Source organism: Mauremys mutica, chromosome 12 (genome assembly GCF_020497125.1).
Source record: "Mauremys mutica isolate MM-2020 ecotype Southern chromosome 12, ASM2049712v1, whole genome shotgun sequence".
Lineage (NCBI taxonomy): Eukaryota > Metazoa > Chordata > Testudines > Geoemydidae > Mauremys > Mauremys mutica.
Genome location: NC_059083.1, coordinates 59116732 through 59139955, shown reverse-complemented (window position 1 = coordinate 59139955; position 23224 = coordinate 59116732). Strand labels below are relative to the sequence as shown.

Here is a 23224-nt window from a genome sequence, read left to right as displayed (position 1 = left end):
GAGTAAAGAACAGGACTCATTTTGATCACATTTTAATATAACACAGTGTTCCTAGATGTTCAGTCAAGTTTATATAAGTAGTGGAAGGATTTGTTTTCCTGCAGTGGTATTTCGCTTGAAGTTATTAAAAGCTAAGAACAGCTGTTTTGACCTAGGAAACTTTTTAGTGGGACAAACAAGCACGGGTGAAGCAACTCATGACAAAATTGAGGTGAGCAGCTTGGGCAATTGCATTAATTTGAGTTTTACATTCCAACCTCTTCTTGGTGACATAATTGATTAATGTTTTTACCACGGAGGCCCTCTAAGTACAAATTGCACTCTAATAGAATTTCAGTAGGAGTTAGCCACCTAATTCCATTAGAGGCCTTTGAAAATCCTAGCCTAAAAAATCCGATAGAACGCAATGTGCATGACACCAATTGGGTGCTAGAAGAACTAAATAGGGATCTATAGACATTACTATAAAACCCATAGAATGTAATTGTGAATGAGATCCTTGCTATAGAACTTGTAAAGCAACGTGTGGATACTTTTATCCCAAATTCTCTAGACTGGTATAAAACTGTTCTCAATCTCTATTAAATGGCCACAAGGGGATATTGTACAGTAAATGCGAAGGTGAGATTATTACAAGAGCTGGCCAGACCATTGATGGTTCACAAGTCTCACCTGCTGCATTGGAGGCTTCGGTTCCATTTCTGGCCAATTCAAAGAGACATGAATTGGGTTATGCCAAATAAGGAGATGAACTTTTACTCAAACATCTGGGGTTCTCTGAGCGAGTCTGATGGGAAGGAAAATGCAGAGACAGATAGGAATTGTGCAACTAAACCAGGCACTGCTTGAAGTACAAACTGTAATCGTACAGTCTGAGCGCCTCCATGTCAATTTACTTTGGAATTTGATGTATAGAGGGTTGCAGAAGAGGGATTAATGCATCATTAGTGTTTGTACAACTTAGTGCTCCAGGATTGGTCTTGACACAAAACCTCCCTACACTTCCAGTCAGCAAGTTGTGCATGTTCTATAATCCAATACTAGACTGCAGCAGGGAAGGGGTCATAATGCCATGCTTGCAACTGGCAGAGGCACTCAAACCATCTCCCCCTCAAATTAAAAGGGAATCATTGAGTTTCAGGCCAACTCAGGCTCCTAAGTCACACATGCACCTTTGAACATTTTACTCCAAGTCTGTTGACCCTCAGAGTGTGCTGCAAGACACACCTGCAAGGGCCAGGGGCTGCAGAGGCAGGCTTTTGGGAGATACCAGGCCTGGTGGGGAAGAGGAGCTGGCTGTTCTACAGGCCATCTCATGTGGTTTTCACAAGGTATAGCAGGAGCCCCTGTAGATGACCCTTATTATTTTTGGTATAAATCTAATACTAATTATATACTTGATACTTAATCTGGTTATGAATCCCCCTTGTATCTAATGAGAGGAACAATAGCCTAAGGGAAATGTTACTAAGTTCCTGACCATGAAACCTTGCCCAGGTTTGATGTTACTTTCCACGGTTTTTCTGGCTTGCTACAAAATCTTGCTGGTGTCAGGAATGTTTACAAGCTCTGCACTGGCTCACGTAACCCATTGCAGTGAATCTGGCTTGCGCGGGGTGTGCTGCATGTGGCCGTGGCTTTGGCACTGGTTCTAGCTTGGACCTGCAGGAACCTTTTGTCACAAAACCCGGTGTCAGGGAAGAGCCATGTTGCCATCGCATTTGACTTTCTCATGAATCTGGCAATATTTGGCTTTTTTCGTAATGCCCAGGTAATGTGAGTATTCTAGCTTTCAGTGAAAGCAAGCAGCTGGCTGTAGAGAATTGCTAGCATGCTCTCTAAATGTTCAGAAAACAGAAGGCAAATACCTTTCCTTCCCCCCCCCCAAAAAAAAGACTTTATCAAAAACAACAGCTCTCCTGATTTCCAGGTCAGTCTCATGACTGTGGGGACCTGACTCAAGCTTTTGGGTGTAGAGAGTGCTGGAGAGCTCCCTGCCTTCAGGCTCTGTGCTGAACCCAAAGCTAAGCTCAGGTCAGGGAGTTTGTGGTGAGCCTGTGCTGAGTTTGTGCCAAGTTACAGGCCTGATTTTCAGAGGCGCTAGGCACCTTCAACTCCAGGTTAAGTCAGTGCTAGATACAGGTCCTCAGCACCACTGAAAATCAGGTCCTTAGGTCACTGTTTCTGCTGAGCCCTGCACCCCTACTCCAGCCAGGCCAGGCCCCTGGACACAGTCCCTGTTGGCAGTCCATGGGAAAGGCCAGGCTGGCAGGGCTGCTCTGTCTCTCCAGCTCAGACTCCAAATTCTATCTTGTTTCATGAGAATCACAAAGGCCTTGAACCATCAGGATCTGTGCCTATAGGACAACCCCCAACATGCTGTGGGGGGAGGGATAGCTCACTGGTTTGAGCATTTGCTTGCTAAATCCACGGTTGTGAGTTCAATCTCTGAGGGGGCCACTTAGGGATCTGGGGCAAAAAATCAGTACTTGGTCCTGCTAGTGAAGGCAGGGGGCTGGACTCAATGACCTTTCAGGGTCCCTTCCAGTTCTGTGAGATAGGTAGATCTCCATATTAAATTAATGCCCACAGGGAACTGGGTAGAGGGCGCTGTGCGGGTGGCTGCCCAAGCCCCATCTCTATGACCATGGGTGGGCTGAGGTTGGAGACAAGGCTGTAGCAGGGCCTTTATGGTGAGGGGAGACCTATGGGAGGTGGGGATTTGGGGGAGGAAAGAGGAAGCAGAGGGGAGTGGGCAAAAACTCAGGTTCAAGGGAGGAGGCAGGATAGGGAAGCTCAAGGGGGAGGCAAAGATGGAAGAAATTGTTGAGAGAGTTTATGCAGATATGGTCATTCATATTCACAGAGTATGTGAATTAGGGCAAACACTCAGTATTCCTGAAGCTGCCTTGCAGTCTTACTAGTGTAATTTAGATTAGGGGAAAACTGCAGCACCTCCAGGTTTGTGCACTGGGAAGTGAGTGTTGACAATAACATCCCCAGTATCAAGGGCAGGGATATGAAATGTTGCCAAGCTCCCTAGCCTACCCTGAATTCTTCCTGGTTCTTTGTTGCTGCATTTCCATGCATGGGATCTGCACAGCAATCTTGGAACAAATGCCATTAAACTTGGAGAAATACCCTTATTGTGCCTTTCTGATAGAAAATTTTAGAAATGCACAGCTGCCTTCTGTGTGATCCCTCTGGGGCACCTTGTTATCATTGTAATCTCTGGTAATCTACCTCCCATGCTGTGGTAAAATAGCAATTTCTGACCTGACTATAAACAAGTCCCTGCAGGAGGGTAGCCTTTAGCCAGGAGCCCTGTTTAATGCTGGCCAATTACTGCAGCTACTTTCCACAAACAGGGGTGATTCGTGGTGGTCAGCTGCAATAACTGTTTTGCCAGGGTGCTCGACCAGAGAATTATTTTATTTTGCTCTGTGAGTTGCACCTCTCCTTACCTTCAGAGATCATTACATTTGATTGACAAGATAAACAGATGTCATTTCTCAGTTCCAAGGGAATGCATAGCATTTTTCTGTGCATCTAACAAACCCCTTAGAATTCTCTGTGCTGTTGACATACTTTGTCTCCGGTCACTGAAATGTTTAAAATTGCCCAGCGAGAGGACTCCAGCAGAAATGAGATGCACCAGGGATGGGCTTCATCTTTATTTCCTAAACCCCCCCCCCACATTTTGCTCTTCCAAGATGTATGTGAGAATGATGTTTTCACTGAACAATTTGGAGCCTGATGCTCATTCCTATTTTTATACTTTTTTTAGGGAATCCTATATACAGTGGGATGTAATTCCAACATGTATCACCCAAATGCCTCTCTTCTATAGATGAAAGCCCGTATCCCCCTCTCCTGAGTAATGTAATCCTTATTTAGTAATAACATTTCTGAAAGGTAGATAACAGCATTTTAGTTCAGCTCTAATAATTCTGTTGTCCCAGAGCTGGAGTTGTAATTGCTATTCATAACCAAGTTCATTCCATATGCAATTTACTTAGGATGCAGTTGCAAAGAAATGTTCTGTATGGAGGGGCGGCTCTAGACATTTCGCCGCCCCAAGCACGGCGTCATGCTGCGGGGGACGCTCTGCCGCTCGCCGGTCCCGCGGCTCCGGTGGACCTCCCGCAGGCGTGCCGCCCTCCCGGCGACTGGCAGCACCCCCCGCGGCATGCTGCCCCAAGCACGCGCTTGGCGTGCTGGGGCCTGGAGCCGCCCCTGTCTGTATGCCCTAAAGAGTCTGCCTTTGTTCTGTGATGAGCAAAACCACCCATCCGCTCTGCATTTCCTGGGTCCTGCATCTTAAGGGAGGGGAGTCATTCTCCTCTGTGCTTGAACTCCGTCTATTGAAGATTGCAGTAACAGAAGGGTTAACCTCCTCTCTCTCTCCAGTGCCATACCCTGGCCTTCCCAAGCTTGTGTATGTGTGTGATGGAGAGAGAGGGGAGAGTGAGCCAGAGTCGAACATGGTAATCAAAAGCAGGATTGTTAGATTTTACATGAAATGAAAGAACTAGACCTTAAAGACTCAGCCTGGCTAGAGGAGTACTGTGTAACAAGTACTGTACTCCCTGTAAGGAGATCAGGCTATGTGGGTGACTGCTTTGAGTTGGAAGAAAAGTGTGCTGCAGGATTTAATAATAATAAAACCTAGCTCTTCTTCAGCATAGACCCCACAGTGCTTTACAAGTGAGGTAACCCATTTTTAAGATGGGGAAATTGAGGCACGGAGCGGCACTATGACTTGCCCCAGGTCACCCAGCTGCAGAATCAGAAATAGAACCTGTATCTTCATGAGTCCTACTGAACTGCCCTTTCCACTGGAATGCACTGCCTGCTGCTGGGGGGCAGGAGGACAACAAAGGGGGTGGCTTTCTGTGTGGAAGCTTGCTGTAGGATACAATAGTTTAAACTAAATTAGAGTGACCAGATGTCCTGATTTTATAAGCACAGTCCCAATTTTGGGGTCTTTTTCTTATATAGGCTCCTATTACCCCCATCCCCATCCCGATTTTTGACACTTGGTGTCTGGTCACCCTAAAACTAATTAATTTTCTTGGGGTGGAAATGAAAAGGGGAAAATGTCCTGTGAGCAGCCCAAGGAGACCCAGAATGCCAGACTGGAGGAACCGCACACAGTACCTGCAAACAAGGCAGCCAAAAACTTTAGTGAAGATTAGAAGTCTTTTTCAAAGAGATGCTGTAGTGGTGACTGAGCTTGATGCAGGAGTCCCTGGGTTAAGTCTCTGGCTGGTGTTATCAGGGGCGGCTCCAGGCACCAGCACAGCAAGCGCGTGCCTGGGGCGGCAAGCCGCGGGAGGCGGCCTGCCAGTCGCTGTGAGGGTGGCAGGCAGGCTGCCTTCCGTGACATTTCTGCATGAGGTTCGCCGGTCTTGCGGTTTCGGCGATAATTCAGTGGCGGGTACGCTGAAGGCGTCGGACCAGCAGATGTCCCGCAGAACCGCCGCCGAATCCATGTGACCGGCGGACCTCCCGGAGAAACGCCACCGAAGGCTGCCTGACTGCCATGCTTGGGGCGGCAAAAAACATAGAGCCACCCCTGGGTGTTATGCAGGAGGTCAGAATGGCCGATCACAATGGTCATTTATGGCCTAACGCTGGATTTGGTTCAACCCAAGCCAAACATGTTTCCCATTTCTTTGGAACTGCCAGTGAGTTGAACAACCAGTTATTTGCCCAGCTCTAGTGCTCAGCTTACCTACAAAGCTGTGATTTTGTTACAAGAATGTCCCCAGCCAACCAAAGAAAGACAGACTGACAACAGAGAGAGGACAGACCGAGGTAAAGGGACAGGCTCACTCTGTTCTGGTCAGAGGGGATGGGAGCGGGGTAGTTGTGTCAGGCCTATCCTCTGCCCTGTCATGGGCGGGTCAGATGCCCACAACCGGGCAGGCTGACGGGTGGGGAGGTGGAGGGGAGGACAGTTTGACAAGCAAAGGTTCACTCCTTCCCAGCACCCGGAACAGGAAGCGACCATGCCCAGGACAGCTGGGAGATGAACCCAGGAGACACCATGGCCCAAGGCTCAAAACCCTAATAACCCCTCAGACCAGGGGGTCTCACAACCAATTTTTTGGTGGCCACAGTGTGTGGCCAGCAACTCTTGCTGATGGCTGCTGTGACAAATTTTCCTAAAATAATTAATTTTAGGAAAAACAAACAAATACGCACACAGACATGTCCAAATCATTGTCATTTATTTATGTAAGACTCAACAATAAAAATAATGTACAGTTATATTTTGGTGCCCCTGGCCCCCGCTGCCTCCCCCCATCCCCAGGGCCCCTCCCACACACACACCACTGGGCTCCTCAGCACCACCCAGGCCCTGCTGATCCCTCCCCATTGCCCTAAGCGGCCTTACACCCCAGGCTCATCCCACTCCTTGCCTCTTGGCCACAGCACCTGGTAAGGTCAGCCCTGCTGAAGCCCACTCCCAGAGTCCTGTGGGTGAAGAAGGGAGAGGTGGAGGGTCTGAAGTCTGACCCCAGAGTCCTGTGGACGAAGACATGTGGGGGGGTGCTGAAGTCTGCCCCTGGAGCCCCTGGGCAGTGCAGGAAAATCCCCTGGTTGCTACATTTGAGAAAGGCTGCCTTAGACCTACAGCTTATAGCAGAAGATATGAAAAGGGACAGACACCAACAGTAGGCAGGGAGGGCAGGCTGTTTGGTTGTTAAAGCCAAAGATGAGGAACGCCTTGGCTTTGACAGGGAAGAAATTGCAGAAATCATAAAATTTACAGAGAAAAGGGCAAGAAGTCCCAGGGTCAGCCTGTGCTTAAAAAAAACAAACCTCTTTATTTTCCAATCAAGATTACTTAACACAATTTAAAAACCCACCTCACTCTGTCACTCCACACCACTGGAGCTGTGCAGACAGACATATCGTAAACACTCCTGGAGGAGTCTTACCCAGTAATTGCCTGTTCATGGCTGCAAACCCATAGGAGAATCTCAGAATTGCATTTTGGTTCAAGAATATCATGGCTCTGACAAAGATGGAGCCTTAATCCTGGTGGCAGGGCCGGCTCTAGACCCCAGCGCGCCAAGCAGGCGCGTGGGGCGGCCGTTCCCTGGGGGGCGGCATTTGGCTCCGGTGGACCTGCCGCAGGCATGCCTGCGGCAGGTCCACCGGAGCCCGGGACGAGGGAACCTGCCGCAGGCATGACTGCGGCGGGTCCCCTCTTCCCGCGGCTCCGGCTGAGCTCCCGCAGGCATGCCTGCGGCAGGTCAACCGGAGCCGCGGGAAGAGGGGACCCGCCGCGGGACCGGGGAAGGGGCGGCGCTGCGCACGGCTGCTTGGGGCAGCCGATTTTCTAGAGCCGCCCCTGCCTGGTGGTAATGCTTCCAGGCAGTGCTTCTCCATATTTCCAACCCCTTCTGATGCCAGCTGCTGAGAGTGGTACCACACACTAGGAAACCTGCTGGGTGACCAGGAGAGTTGGGAAAAATCCAACATCTTGTGGGATTTGGCATGAACATTTCTGCCTTCTTGCTGTGCCTAGCACATCAACGGAATGGCTATTTTTGTATTTCCAGTCATTGGATAATTCCTGCAATGGTGAGACACAAAATCATGTTTTGTTCAGAACTGGCCTGTTGACATTTGGAAAAATACATGTCTGTAAACAACATTTTTTTTTTCAGAAAAGCAGCTATTCCTGAGTAGATAACGAAATATGAAATAAGCCAGGATTTTGCCTGGTTTTTCATTTCCCTGAGTGTTTCACATACCTCTGCTTTCTCTACACTCCACATCTGTACTTCCTCGAGCTCTCGGGCCTGTAGAGAAGGGATGGAGTGAGAATGCCATTCTGTTTCAGTGTGAACCATTCCAATCAAGTGGTGATTATAAAAATGTCAGTGTGAATAATAGCTGCTATGATTGTCCTGCTAGCTCTTCTCTAGGCACTTTTGAAAGTGAGAGCTCATATATCAGTAATTTTACATTAGGAGTCCATGAGAAATGACAAGAAGTGAGTGGGAATAAAGAAATACATAAAATAGACACATCATTCCATAATGTATCTGTAAAGAGAAAAACTACTGGTATTTGAACTGTCCTGAGACAGGCTGCTCTTGGGGAAACATGATTTCTGTTCAAATGATGTTGTTTTGTTACCCTGGGGAACTCTCAATTTAACTCTTATGTTGCACTAAAGAGGGGATGGCAAGGGTCAGAGAACAAACTAGCAAACAGTCTTTTAATCTTCCAGTGAGTCTGCGCTATTTCATACTCTTTCACTGCCTGATCTTTGACTCAAGCAGTTTCTCAGAGGCGATGTATAAATCACAGCCATCAGTTAGATGTAATAGCATATGTGCATATTTCTTTTTTATCCCTATTTACATGAAAAAATATCTCCTGTCTTAGGCACTGATAAAGTGTCAGTCGTTGTTATAGCTAGACTCCAATGCATCACGAAAATGCAGACAAAAAAGAAAACTGCTGTGCCCCTCTGAACCCCGCCTCCCTCCCTTCCCACTGGCTCCAGTCTCATTTGCGACTCTGTTCAAGAAGAGGAACAGAAGAATTAATAACATGGAAAAGGGAGGCATTCACAAGCAGCTGATTTTGCTCTTGTGTCAGAGCGACACATGGGTCTCGGGGATGCACAGGCAGGATCTCTTGGTATTAAAGAGGCAGCAAATGTCAGGGGTGTGTTATTCCTGTGTGTTAACTGTCACAATTGGGTGGCAGCACCAAGGGAGTGCTTTTCAGCCAGCAAAAGCAGTAAGAAGGTGTCTGGGGACCCCCTCCTCCAATGGATGTATCATTGTCTCAGCTAGAACGAGTCAAAGCTAAGAAGCAGGTTCTCCAGCCACATCTCTAATAGGGACAGGGAAACCAATTTGGATAGTGTAGGGAGACTACAGCGTAGGGACACCTGCACTTTTATCGTGAACTCTAACTAAACTGAGACTAATTCTGAGGCTATGTCTACACTACAAAGGCACAGCTGCAGTTGCTTTAGCACTTCAGTACAGACACTTATTGCAGTGTCGGGAGGGATTCCCCCATCGCTGTAGATAAGCCACCTCCCCGAAAGCCAGTAGCTAGGCTGGTGGAAGAATTTTACCATTGACCCAGCACTGTCTACACTAGGGGTTAGGTCAGGCTGGATTTTTCACATCCTGGAGAGACATAGCTATACCAATGTCACTTTTCAGTGTAGACAAGCCTGGAAGCTCAAAATATTTGAGACCAGAAGCAGAAGCACTGATACTCATTAGGAATTGCATATTTAGGGTTCCCCCGCCTAGATGGCATCAGGAGGAATCAGAGCTGTTTCTCACAAGATTTCCAGCCCAGTTTCTCCGTCTCAAAGGTCTGGACAGTTCTGATCACTTTGGGATACCCGTCCTAATGCTGCTGAATCTTTGATCTAAAGACGGGCCTAATTCCCTAAAGTGTGGGGTGTTTGTGTCCATAGTTTTGGTTTTTGAACCTCTTCTGAGTTTCCCCTATCAGTAATTCATAAGTGTTTGTAACCCCTAGCAGCTCCAGGCACGCTGTTTTTTTCCTCTGCAATTCACACTCTATTTGTGTTGTGTTTAGATAATTCCTGCTCTCTGAACTCTCTTTGCCTCTCACATCCCCACTTGCCTTTTATTGTCTCACTATATGACGGGGCTTTGGCTCTCACTGAATTGGGGCTAATGTGGATGCATGGTGTAATGGATATGTTGAGTAATGCCTTGCTTGTTGTCATTTGCCTTGGCAGGTCACTATGGGAAGGATATTTATCGAAGTGGAGGGCCAGATCTCCATAATTTCATCTCCTCCGGGTTTGTCACGTTAGGAAGAGGACACGTGAAGGGTACAGTGGAAACAATTTTTTGCTAAATAAAAAGATTGTTTTAAATAAAAAGCTATAACTCAGAAGCTGGGTTCTAAGTGATAGGAGATAACAGTCCTGGACTGCAGTCAGTAGATTTATTCTAGCACATTTTGTTGCAGGTTAAATATTGTGCTGCTGGCAGAGTCTCTTACACCCTAGTGAGGGAAAGCAGGAGGGTGCAGCATTAGGGAATACAGACACTACTCTGAGTGTGCAATCTGACAACTTGTATTGCTTTGTGTTTTCTGGGAGCATGGATGCAAACTGACCCTCTTGCTGCTGCTTTTATCTTGGGAAGAGAAAGGTCTGTAATGCCACCCAAGGGAGTAGGTGGCACCCATTTCAAGAGTGGGGATTTTTGTTTATTCAACTGATTTCCAGGTTGTGGGATTTTATTTTTGTTGTTGTTGTTTTTGGGGGGTTGGTATTACAAATATTTTATAAAATGATTTCTTACAGGTCCACATACATATATTCTGTGTTCACATAATCTGTGATATACTGTACAAACATGAAAACACATAAATATACATATTGTGTGCTGTGTATGTTCTGTGTATATGTACTGTATATACAATCTATGTTGAAAGATAGTTGTAGCTATATTAGATAAGCAAACATATAATCCTGTTTAGGACTTATGGTGATAACAAAGCTGCAGGAGCTGGTGTTGAGTAACTTGTCACCAGAACCCCAAGGTGAATTTTCCTTTTATAACATTGTTGCATATGTCGGGGGTTTCTATAGTAGATGGTGTGAATGTTTGTTTGAACCAGTTTTGTGTTTACATTCCATATTCTAACAAAGTCACATTGGTACGTGGACAGTGGCTCATATCCCTGGGAGTGCAAAGATGTGCCACGTCCATACTAATCTGATTTTGTTCCTTGCTGACTTATGAGACTGTTGTACATTTATATAGTCACAATGTATGTGGAGATGCTTATACAGAGCCAATGTACTATGTGTGGAGCCGTGTCCATGTGCCTGCCTGGTTGAACATGCATCCATTGTTGTTTCCGTGGATGACCACCATTAAAAGAGTTTTATTTTTCATATATTTGCTGCACTTTTTAAAATTCTCCATGAGTGTCATCCAAAGCGGTGTCAGTCCTGTAGAACTTTCAGAGAAGAAACAAATATCTGTATATTGTCTGTGTATGTCTGTGTGTATTTAAATAAAGTTTATTGAGGCTGAGGCAGCACCCATGGGACGTGTAATGCACTTCCATCCTGGGTAGAGCCCTGGCCAGGAGGAAGCAGAGGGACACACCACTAACCTTCCAGGGGAGAGGGAGCTAAAAAGGGGCAAGGAAGGACATGCAGATGGTGGGACACATGAGGCCTCCTTCAGAAATGGGGGTTTATTGTTATTTCATATCCTATCAGGGCCTGAGCTCACACTGATCATGATGGGATATGTGTTTCGGCTGAGATGATGAGCATGGGGAGTGCACTCAGGCTGGGGTGCAGAGCACAGAGTGGTGTGTCCAGAGCACTTGGGACTAACTGCTGGGATCCCCTGGGCAGGGCCTGGCAACATGCTCCTCCCTCTCAGACATTTTAGTTGATCTTTAATCAATTTACTGTACAATATTGTTCAGTTACTTCTATGTGTAAAATAAAATCTATCTTCCTTCCTTAACTGAAGAGGCTCAGGGGGGTCTATTCTTCCTTAGATGTGCAGATAGATGATTTATACACATCTGCTGTTGGCTTTCCTGGGAGTTCCACGCCATACATTCCCCATCAATAAGAAGATGGGAGAATAGATGATCTATACGTAAACTATAACTGATAATCGCGAAGATAGGAACATACTTTTCAAAGTGGACAACTGACTTTTGTTGCTTGAAGAAAATTGCCTGCCTTAGTTGTGTATGAAGTCAATCATCTCAGTGTTCTCTATCCGTTTGCCTTGGCCTTTGGGATTCATTTTAAACTGTCTACATGTTTGTATCACATTTAAATGGTATTTCAGTGTGGTTAACTTTTAAGGGCAAACTTTCCAGTTTGCACACCACTGATTTGTCTTAAAACGTGCATGCACTGATTGCACATGCAAACTGCCATATTTGCATGTATAAATCAATAAGTGGGCACATAAGTGTCTTTGTGTGACATTATCTATTTGCAGCCATAATTGTCTGTCTGTGCTCTAAATATAGGATTTTTTGGATGCTACAGGTAGGTGTGACTTAGAAGCATTTTCAGTGGTACTTGTGCTCAAGTCACTTAGGAGCTTTTGAAAATCCTTCCAGGCATATCTGCTGCACTCTTGTTTGAAAATTTCCTGTTGGCTCTAATTGTCAGAATAATTGTACTTGTAGACAAAAGAGACTATGTCCCAGCAAGCATGCTGTAGCTTTGAGAGATTTGCTTCCAAATTTGAAAGTGTCCGATACAATTCTTCTTTGTAGAAATACAGCTTCATGTTGAGGCTTCATCATGGGTGATTTCCAATGTGTGAGGTGACTGCACTACCTCACCCTCTATTAACCCGACAGCTTTCTCTTGCCCCATTTATTATGGTATCATAAAAGCAGCTTCTGTCTCTGGTTTGAACAAAGCCTCGGAAAGTGCATCTTAATATTTCTTTGCACTAGGAGACACATTTTCTATGTTTTCTCAACTGTCTCCTGTGCTATGGCAGCACTCCAAGTGCTGAATAATATTTTAGAATTAGGCTATTTTGGGAAGGAGATGGGGATGTGAGACATGGCAAAGCACCATGGATACCACATCAGTGAATTCAAGTGCCTGACACTCACAAGTTCCTGGGAGATTTTGATTTATGATTCTTGTATGACACTCTGCTGGGTGATGCATCACTGCCTGACACTAAAGTCTATAAAATCACTATACAATGTATTCTCCAAACCAGGGGAAAGGCCTCTACACTCAGTCAAGTGCAGAGGATCGGGGGACACATCCAAAGTTTTCAAACCATAGAACTTCTTATTGGTGAGGTATAATCTCTTCTTTGATCTCCTTCCTCAATCAGCCAACTACCCAATGAAACAAAGAAAGGGCCACTGAGTAGTAGAACTTGTCAGATCTCAACTAATGTATTATACACATGTTCTTTTGCTTACATTTTCTCTCTTGAATTGGGAGCTCTGTGGTTTTGATTGTACCAGATAATAGCTGCTTGAGGATATCCCAATTCCCAGGACAGATTCCATTCATCCTGCTCTGCTGAGGTATGGCAGGTCTTTGCTTTACCAGATGTGTTGAGCCATGGGGAGGCAAAATATGGACTGATAACCTTAGATAATGGACACACCCTGAAATGTAGCCCTGCAAACCTGGCAAGTGGGTTCCAATATTCACTGATTCTCAATGACGCCAAATCAGATTTTCTCAGTTTCCAGGTAAAAGCGTGTTATTTCCAGCCCCACAAGCTCAGCCTGGGCTCTGAGTCAGCCTGGGCTTTTCTGATCTTGCTCATCATTGCCTGAAATGAAGATTCTGCACCCCAAATTATAACCTCAGTTTACACCAGAGCAATACCTTTCTCCCCTTTGGCACCTGTGTACCATAATTAGTTTTAAGTGGGTTTGTGCAGGTGTCACTAGTTACATCATCTGAAGATGCTAGGACTTCACAGGGATAGCTGATGAAATTTGACCTCCAGAACATCTGTTACTAGTGATGATGAGAAATAAAGAACCCAGCTTGCCTCTCAGATCCCAGAATGAGTTTGTGGGGCTGATACTTTTAAACTGAGCACAACAGACCTGGGAGCAATGAGGCACAGTGGATATGGAGTCCTATGATGACATTATTACAGAGTCACATTATAGGGTAGAAGTGTACTTTTACCGGAGTTTTCTTTGACCTTGTCAGTTCAAGCCAGACCCTCAATGGGACACAATGCCTGGTACCAAATCAGAAAATCACACACAGACATGTATTTTACAAACCTGGATGACTCAGCTGTCCCCACACAAAAACTCTGCCCCAGGCTATTTCCAGTAATTCTGCAGACATCTCTCACGCCTCTTACAGATCCTACAAAACTTAGCTCTTCCAGAAATCAGTGTGTGAAATATTTTGCTCTGGTTTAGGGTGCCTCTAGATCACTAATGTTACAAGCTCTGTAGCTCATTGCTGGCTGCGTCTATGCAAGCTGTTTTTCTGCAAGTCTTCCACCTTCACACTGGCACCTCTGCCTGCTCCTCTCCTGAGCCAATAGGTGGGAGAGCTAGTGCATAACCCCATGAGTCTATGCAGCGCTGGTCTGGATGACGTGATTGTGAAACTCGTGGCAGCCTGTCTGCAATAGTCCATGTGGGGCTGCACCAGTGGCTGTGCAATGGTGAAACATTTGAAAAGTACTGGTGCAGGCAAGGTCAGTATGGTATCTGAGCACCTTACGATGCTTCAGGTCTCAATATGACATACAAAACAACACTCTGCTATTACCTGCATGGACCCAGTGATACCGTCTGGTGGCCCTATATTCCACATTCACCCTGTGGTACCGGACAGTGGTCTCGATCCCATATTCACCCTGTGCTACTGGCCGGTTGCCTCTATCCCACATTTGCCCTGCTGTATCAGCTGGTTGCCTTTATCCCAGATGCTCCCTGTTGTACCGGCAGGTGGCTTCTATCTCAGATTCCCCCTGTAGTACTGCTCAGTGGCCTCTGTTTCAGATTCTCACTGTGGTTCTGACTGGTGGCCCCTTGTTGTGGGTTCCCCCTGTGGTTATAGCTGGTGGCCTACTGGTCTGGGGACTTCTTTTCTCATATCCAAGACTATTGATTTATTCCTTTAGCTGGTAATTTCTGAACTGACCACTGGCCATTTCTGTGCTCTGTCTCTGCAATCAAAATAAATTCCTTCCATCAATGGAAAGTTATTTTGCTCCAATGTGCTCCGTGGCTTACGTTTGGCACCCCCAGCACAGCACGGATACAAACCATCAAACTGAACACCTCCGAGATGGAGGTTACTGACCCTCCCATTGTATCCTTTCATCAGTAATCTGTGTGTGCAGCATGCCTGAGACTCCTTAAACAGGGAGGGAAATAACTCCTATGTTGACAGTTAAATGTGACTGAGGATGACTTTGGAAGGGTCAGTTTTCCATGGAAACATCCAGAATGCACTTTGAATAGGTTATGCAAAAATTGCAGTTTAGGTATGTCGAGTCCCTGTGCTCATTAAACACTTGTTAGATCAGATCAATGGTGGGATGTCAAACAGCAGCCAGCTGCATCCCAATGAATCATTTTATTTCCATCCTGGATAATAACTAATCACTTTGATGGCATCTTGCTGTTTGTGCGCTGAAGATCGCTTGCATTCTGATTCCAGATTAATTTGAACCATTGCGTAGCTGCTGCTAATTGTATTGACTAGGAAATGGGCTCGTTAGGATGTTGAAACCCCTTCACAGCGTCATAGAAAGATTTCATGTATACAATAGGGCATTTCAACCCACTCTCTGAATAATTTAACCAACTTCAGACGTGACAAACTATTTATCAGCGAAGTCTGGGCAGCGTCTCTGCTTTAGCCCTGTGACTGGCCGGGTGGGAGGAGAGCTGGAGGGGAATGTCTGTCTCAGAGGCAGTCACAGGTCAGGAGCTGGCATCGACACCACAAGACTGCTTGAAGCATCAGTGCAGCCTGCTGTTGCCAGCAGATTGCCGTAGGCACTGAAGGAGGTGAATGTGGAAGTAAGGAAATGTATCCATATGGAACAGCCTTTGGCCGGGGGCTTTGGGCAGCAAAATAGGCTGGGTTCAGGCATCCTGATCTTCTCCCCTTGGTCTCCCAGGAGGGGTGCCGTGCTTCCCAATTAGATAACAAAATGTGGCCCTAGCCCCCATCTAGATAGATTTCAAAAGACCCTGGCCTTCCAAGCTAGTGCTTCCCACCTCAGCAAGTGATGGGCAGAGTGGCAAAGGAGTTTGTAAAGCTCTCTGACTTTATTGAATCAACAGCAGGGAAATGAGCAGTGGTGGTAACCAGGAACAATAGGCAGTGGGGCGCAGGCCCCAGTGAAACTTACGCAGAGCCGTGTGCCCTCAGTCACTCTACCACGGGATCTGACCAGAGTCTGCTCTCTGTAAGAAGGGAAAATGTCGTCCTCAGGTTGCACTGGTGATACATGTGATGAGACACGGCCTTCAAGGAGCCCCTCACCACTCCCTGTTGGCTGCTCCCTAATTAGGCCTAATTATGAGGAAAAGGTGCCTCCCCCCAGACACAGATAGGATTTGGGGGATCAGCAATGGGGACTGGGGGACAACTGCATGAACTGGCTCATCACTTGTGCCTCAGCCAAGAAACAGTTAACAACCTGCTCTTGTGCTGGAGCTGCCGACTAGCAGCTCCAAATACAAACTGTGAGTCACACCCTGGGTGTGCATATATCCATACATGGCCGTGTGGCATGGAGCTTTTCCAGCTCCTGTTTGGGACGGGTGCATTACCCAGGGGTGAGTTCTGCAGCTTATCCCAGATGAGTGCCGGTAAAGCCATCGCACCACCCCACTGCACCTGGTATCATGTGGATGTCGCCAACACAGATTTAGGCCCAACGCAGCTTAGCGCTTCTCTCTAAAGTAGCCGTTGTTATAGATTTTACACATAATGTGCATGTATCCAATTTATGTAATCTTAAATGCTCTGTAAATGTGAGTGAATTGGGATTTTCACTCAGTCTCTGGGATATACCATGCCAAACTCGTGCTGATGGTAGCCCACTGTCCACTGCATTTTCTTACTCTGGATTGTATTCACTAACCTATACCTGCTGGACACTGGCTGACACCACCCTACTTGCTGAGAAAGCAGAGATTCCATTGCTGTGGAAATCACCTGTGCAATCGCAGCCAGCCGGCGCTATTTCTATGGTTAGAGAATCGCCTTGCTTTAGGATGTGTCTACACATGAAAATTAATCTGAATAAGGGAAGGTGTGAATTAAAGCAGATTTGCTATATCTGCTTATCTCCATGTGTGGATGTTCTTATTCCAGAATAATTCTGTTCTGAATTAGCTTAAGAAAGTAGATTAAACTAATTTGGAATAAGGCACTTTTCTGTCCAAACACAGAGTTCATCAGAATAGCTATTCCAGAATAACTCCAGTGTAGGCAAGCCCCTAAACACCTTTGTCCTGGAAACTCCATTTTTACCCAGTGTAATCCTCACTAGGGCTTCACAGCTGTGTTTTTGGTGGATAGTTACAGTAATCTAGCTCACTAGAATGGATTTCTTTTCCTCTGCATTGTGTGTGTTATGTCAAAATAAATTACAGCACCTGAAAAGAAATGACTGCTTACTACTAAATGCCCTTCTACAGGAGGGATTCTGTCAACTATTCAGTGCTGTGTTGGCACTTAGCTTTAAATGTGGAACTGTAGACTGCTGAAAGCCTGCCTAGTTATGCTCCCTATACATGTGCCCAGGGAGCTGTTTACTCTAGTTTTATCTTTGGAAGAGTTTATTTTTCTGTATTTATCAGCTAGAATTTGGTTACAAAAATGGGCCTGTCGTTTCCTGCATTGACATCATTTAACATCTGAAGTTGGTTGCCTGCCTACAAAGGATTGTTAAGTAAAATTAAAAATTCTCAACTGGAACTGGCATCCCGGGCTCCTTCAGCATTAAGACAATTTGTAAAGCACAAAAAACCAGATCTATGATTGAATGTTTGACATTCAGGGCCCAGAATGAGAGAATCTGTGATTCTGAGCATCACTCCAACACAGCTAGAACCCTAAAGTAATCTAAGAAGACCTAGGAGGTTTGGTATGTGAAGAGACTACAGTGTCCTTTCATAGGCACCAGCAAACTTCGTACTAACAAAGCACTGTCTATTGTCCAAATGAGCCAATACTGTGTTTCTATTCTTCTTTGAGATTGCTTTACAGTCTGTTGGGAGAGAATATTGTCTAGTGATCTAAGCAGAGCACCTGGAGCCGTGAGTCCTGGGCTCTTTTCCTAGTTATGCCACTCACTTATGGGAAAATGATTTGACTGCTCCGTGCCTCAGTTTAACCAGCTGTAAAGTTGGTACAATAAAGCAAAGGCTACAAAGGTAAGAGTAGAGCTGTGCAGACAGCTGGCAATAGTCTGTTCACTCAGCAAATTTAGCCCTGTTACCTGATTGCAAATTTTCAACCAACAGACAGATTTTTGCTGATTTGTTCACTCTGTAACTGTTTGTGCAGGTGGCCTCTTTTTATTGCCCAGGAACCTGTGGCTGTGAATTGTTGTTTATTATTTGTATCATGATAGTGCCTAGAGCCCAATCAAGAATCAGGACCCAATTGTGCTACGTGGGATACAAACACATCAGGAGATGGTTCATGCCCCCAAAAGCTTATGATCTGCGTATTCCTTCTTGTCATTGATATATACGAGTCAGTAGTGGAGCATGTACTGCCTGGTGGAAAGTCAGTCCAGGCACATGCTCAGTTACTGAGTTAATGCTGTTTTACTAGCTGGGCTCTAGAGGTCAGCTCCATATTCCACTGACCAGCAGTGTTGCTAGGCTTTTCACATTACAGCTAGAGATTGGCTTTAAGGGACATAGTGTTACAGAGCTGTGGTCCGCTAAGCCACATGAGATTGTTTCTGTTCCCCAGTTGGGTGACTTACTCTTATAAACTACTTTCACATCTTATCTTACCCAAACTTCGCTACATACTCCACCAACATCCACAGCAGCAAAACTTCACTGCACAAATGTTTGCAAAGAGCAGTCACTCTGCAAATGGGGCAGTGATTTTCAAGAAAGACCCACTCACCCTTGTAACATTGAAACATACAGGATCCAGGACTCACCCAGCCACCCCACAATGTGTTATGTCTGAGGTCCTGATTCTCGCTGCCTTGCACTCAGGCAAAGTGAGTGAACATTTCAAACACCACCAGGTCCCAAGGAGCAAGGCCGAGAAGAATTGGGCCCTTGGAGCCTGACCCCTTGTTGCTGCTGGTGGTGGCAGGGCTCCCCAACAGGACAGGGGAGCCAGGGAGAGCAAACTGCTACTGCTCTCCACACTTGCCTGACAGATAGAGCGCTGTGAGGTGCTGGGAATTTCAACTGCCATTGGAGTCAGCACGTTTCAGGATTGGGCCCAAAGTGTCCAGTAAGGGGCCATAGCACCTTGCATTGTTTTTACCTGCTGCCTCAGGCTGTGTTACTCCTTTGGCCACCACTCCAGGCTCTCTGGCTGTGCCAAGCCTGGCCGAATCCCACAGGCTGTGAATGTTTTCATGCTCTCTGTCTTCTGTGTCCTCGGCTGTGACTGAGTAGGGATCCCCCATTCAGAGGCTGGCTGTGAGCTGCTTGTTTTAGGGCTTGCAGAACATTATCTTGGCCAAAGGACATCTTCTTCCTGCTCCCTCATCTGCCTTCGTGTCTGGTCTTGTTCCTGATCCTCTGGCTACTCTCTGGCTATCTGGTCCTTTCGTCCGTCTCGCCTGGGATTCCCTGCTAAGAACAATGAAGAGGTACCTCAGGACGTGTCAGCTTCTCTGGGGAAGTAACTAACCTCAGCTCAGATTCACCTGGGTTCTGCTAGCCCATTGGTTGCCACCAATGGCTCTGTGTGCACCTTGGACTGTAGGCTCCCAATCCTGCCTTAGTGATGGGGCCTGGCATTACAACACCACTGTGGTTGTCCACCTGCCATTCAGCTGTGCCTGCTCCAACCTGCGATGGAATTCGGGCTGCTGGCGGTTGAAAGCCTGTGCTCACAAGTGAATGGGAGGCAGCCCTGGCTGGGACAGCGAGGTTGTAGACTGCTAACGGGTGGACAGCACTAGGCCCAGCTCAGATAGACCAGAAAGTTTCTCCTTCTAATGGGACTCTGGCCCACATCCTCCAAGGTATTTAAGTATCTAACACCCATTGAAATCAGGAGCCTAAATACCTCTGAGTATCTGGGCCACTATTCCCAGGTGAAAATGGGCTGCACTCTGGGGCAAACAAAGAAGCATTAGAGATTTTGCATAAGCCATTTCAAAGAGTTTTTATCAAGTTCTGATGTTGTGTTAAGGGGAATAGAGCTCAGCCTTCTTCCACCCACCAAAATGGATGATGCAGTGTTAGAGGTTGGATTCTGAAGTGGGGTCGTGGGGTGTGCATGTGCATATGATTATTCCCCTCTATTCAGCATGGGTGAGGACACATCTGGAGTATTGTGTCCAGTTTTGCCCCCTCCCCCCCGCCCCCCCCACTACAGAAAGGATGTGGTGAATTGGAGAGAGTCCAGCGGAGGGTAATGAAAATTATTAGGGGACTGTGGCACATGACTTATGAGGAGAGGCTGAGGGAACTGGGCTTATTTAGTCTGCAGAAGAGAAGAATGGGGCGGGGATTTGATAGCAGCCTTCAACTACTGTACCTGAAGGGGAGTTCCAAAGAGGATGGAGCTCGGCTGTTCTCAGTGGTGGCAGATGACCATACAAGTCATGGTCTCAAGTTGCAGTGGGGGAGGTCTAGGTTGGATATTAGGAAAAATTATTTCACTAGGAGGATGGTGAAGCGCTGGAATGGGATACCTAGGGAGGTGGTGGAATCTCCATCCTTAGAGGTTTTTAAGGCCTGGCTTGACAAAGCCCGGTCTGGGATGATTTAGTTTGGGGTTGGTCCTGCTTTGAGCAAGGGGTTGGACTAGATGACCTCCTGAGGTTTCTTCCAGCCCTAATCTTCTATGATTCTATGATGTATGCACCCATGTCTGAGTGTGTGAGCACCCGTGTGTGTGCACCTGTGTATATGCAAGCACCCATGTGTGTGCATGTGTGCACGCATGTGGGGAACTGGTATTACTATCCCTTCCTCCCAAGACAAACTTACATGGCTATCAGATGAACTGCTGTTTTAACAGACAGCAACATGGGAGGTTGAGGGAGGTCTCTGCTATGAACGGGGCAATCTGTAACCCTTGCTCTGAAGCTAGAACTTATGGGCGGCTGGCCACCCTTGATTTTAGTGTGGGCTGGGGGCAGCGGTACCGTCCAGTGGGAAATTGTATCAAGCCACTCCCTGGGACCCGAGGATGCCTTCAAAGCTTGGAGGCAAGAGGGGCAATGGCCCTACCTGGCACACCCCCAAAGACAGAGGATATCTGCCACCTGCAGCCCCTCTCAATTTCCAATGCAGGAGTCACACAGGAGATGGGAATTGGGGAGAGGCCAGCAGATTCCCTGAAGGCATTACTAGTAAGTAGCCAGATGTTAGTGGGGAGAGAAGGAGGGCTGTAGATGTCCCACAGAGGTCTGCTGACTTCTCTGTTGCAGGACCTTCCACTCACAGTCCTCGCTGCTCCTCCTCAGCCTGGCTCTGATAGACACCCTGTGCAGGCTGAGCTCCCTGGGTCCTACAGAGTGTGGAGCTTGGACAAAGCCGGGTAGAGGTGGAGGAACTGGGTAATTTGCAGGAACTCCCAGCCCAGCCTGTTTGTCTGAACTGATCTCTCTGCAAAGCCGTCACCTTTCTGGTTCACCTGCAGGCTCCTCAGTACTGCTCCAGGCCCCTGGGGAGTGATAGTGGGAGAGGTTTGATAGGAGAGTGCTGAGGAAGAGATACTGAGAGAAGGGGGAGCTGTCAGCATCCTGGGGAAGGGTGGTGGGTGCTAACAACGGTGCCAACGAGAACCGGCTGGAGAATGGAATTTCCCTCCCATGGAAATTTCAGATTTGGGGGGCAAAAACTCCTCTTGAATCAGGACAAAAATCGAAATTGTTTGTGGGAGAAAAAATTCTGAATTTGTTTCCCAGGAGAACCGAGACTGAATTTTTCAGCTCGCTCCTGGTGGGGCAAGTCCTCCAGCGGCCGCTTCCCTGTGCTGCCCGACTGCAGAGAGTGGGAGGCCCGCAGAGCCAGCTGCCATAGGGACCCGGGGGCTGAGGGAGCCCAGGCTGGCAGGTGCTCTGGCCTGGATACTTGCACCAACAGGGGTGGAGCTAAGGGAACAGGCTGCACCAGTCCATTCAGCCAGCTCCATGGTCACCTCCCCTGGGGTTAGAGATCCAGGGTTCTCCGTAAGGGGAAGGGTGATGGGTATGTGGCTGTTTTTCAGCATAGAGCCTCTGTAGATGTTCCTCCTGTCTGTCTGTCTAGGCACCTCTAGCACCTTCCTCTGCATCCTATGTGAGCGCCCCGTGCCCCATGACAGTGGGGTAAATGAGCAGTGTGCAAATCCAGCCTGGCCTTTTACTTTTCCATCCAGGAAGGTGAAACTAGCTAAGAATTCCTTTTGGTGACAGCAAATGTTCTCCTTCTGCTACGTGCTATGGCTGGCACTGCTGGGATATGCAGTGTAGACCTGACTGACAGCAAGGCCCGGAACAGAGGAGATAAAAACAGTGGGAATTTGAGCAGCAGCTGCCCAAGATCCCTCTTTCAGCAGGAAGGAGTTCAGCTATGGATGCCCCCTGTAATAGGGGCTGTTGTGGGGCTGCAGAGAGTAAAGCCAGCAGGGTGAAGGGAGACTGCTGTTGAGTGTACGTACCCCCGATCCCTTCTGCCTCGAGTGCTGGGACAGGAAGTTGCTCCTGTCTCTCTCCCAGTGCTATAGAGTGGGCTGCTGCTGAGTAGCCTTCCCTGCCAGCTGTTTTGCACAGTGCAGAGGCAGAGGGCGTGGAGACCAGTCAGGTAATTACCGGGAGGTAGAATTCATCACGAGGACAGTATAAACACAGGAGTGTTGTGGCACAGAACGAGCCGTGCGGCACTGCCTGGGTCTGTCAGAATGCTTGAATGGGGGAGCATTTGATGCACAGTGGATTTGCTGGCGGTTATTTATGTTGCTCTCTAATGGCTGGTGTTTGAATTGTTAAAAGCAGAGCATCCTCTGCTGTGGGAGCCTGCCTCCCACTGCCAGGGGCCCGCTAGACTCATGGCTCTTCCTACTACCACACACAAGGGAGACCCCGCCCCTTCACCTCAAAAGCAGAGTGAGCCATGGTGATCCATACCATTGTCACGACAGCCCCCTTCAAGGGAGTGATTGTGTCGACCAATTGTTCAAGATGCAGCAGCCCCACCACCACCTACTGAGTGCAACAGATGGCTGGGAGCACAGCATGCCACCAACCCGCACGCTGCACGTGCCCCCAGCCCCTTCCATATCCATGCCAATGCTTTGGTGCTGTTCTCTAAAGCCCCCAATGGACCAAGGCTTCATTTTTGTAGGTGCCTTCAGAGATTCTGTAGTTACCTTCTCAAGGTAGAAGTGAGATGAATCAGGGTCATCCTTTAAAGCAGGCCCCCCTGTGCTGGGGATTCTCTGCTGCTGGAGATCAGGCTGAGTTTGCATCTTGCTGCTATCCAGCCACAATGGAAGATACGTCACTTTGCACAGGCCTTC

At 47.3% G+C, this 23224-nt stretch overlaps 1 protein-coding gene across 1 annotated transcript in view; it reads left to right on the top strand.

The window, feature by feature from the left end:
* Positions 1-23224, top strand: part of SHISA6 (shisa family member 6) — a 387898-nt gene that overhangs the window by 61412 nt on the left and 303262 nt on the right. Inside the window, exon 3 of the mRNA XM_044981307.1 lies at positions 9764-9859. Coding sequence (XP_044837242.1) covers positions 9764-9859 — 96 coding nt within the window. The remainder of the gene's footprint in view (positions 1-9763; positions 9860-23224) is intronic.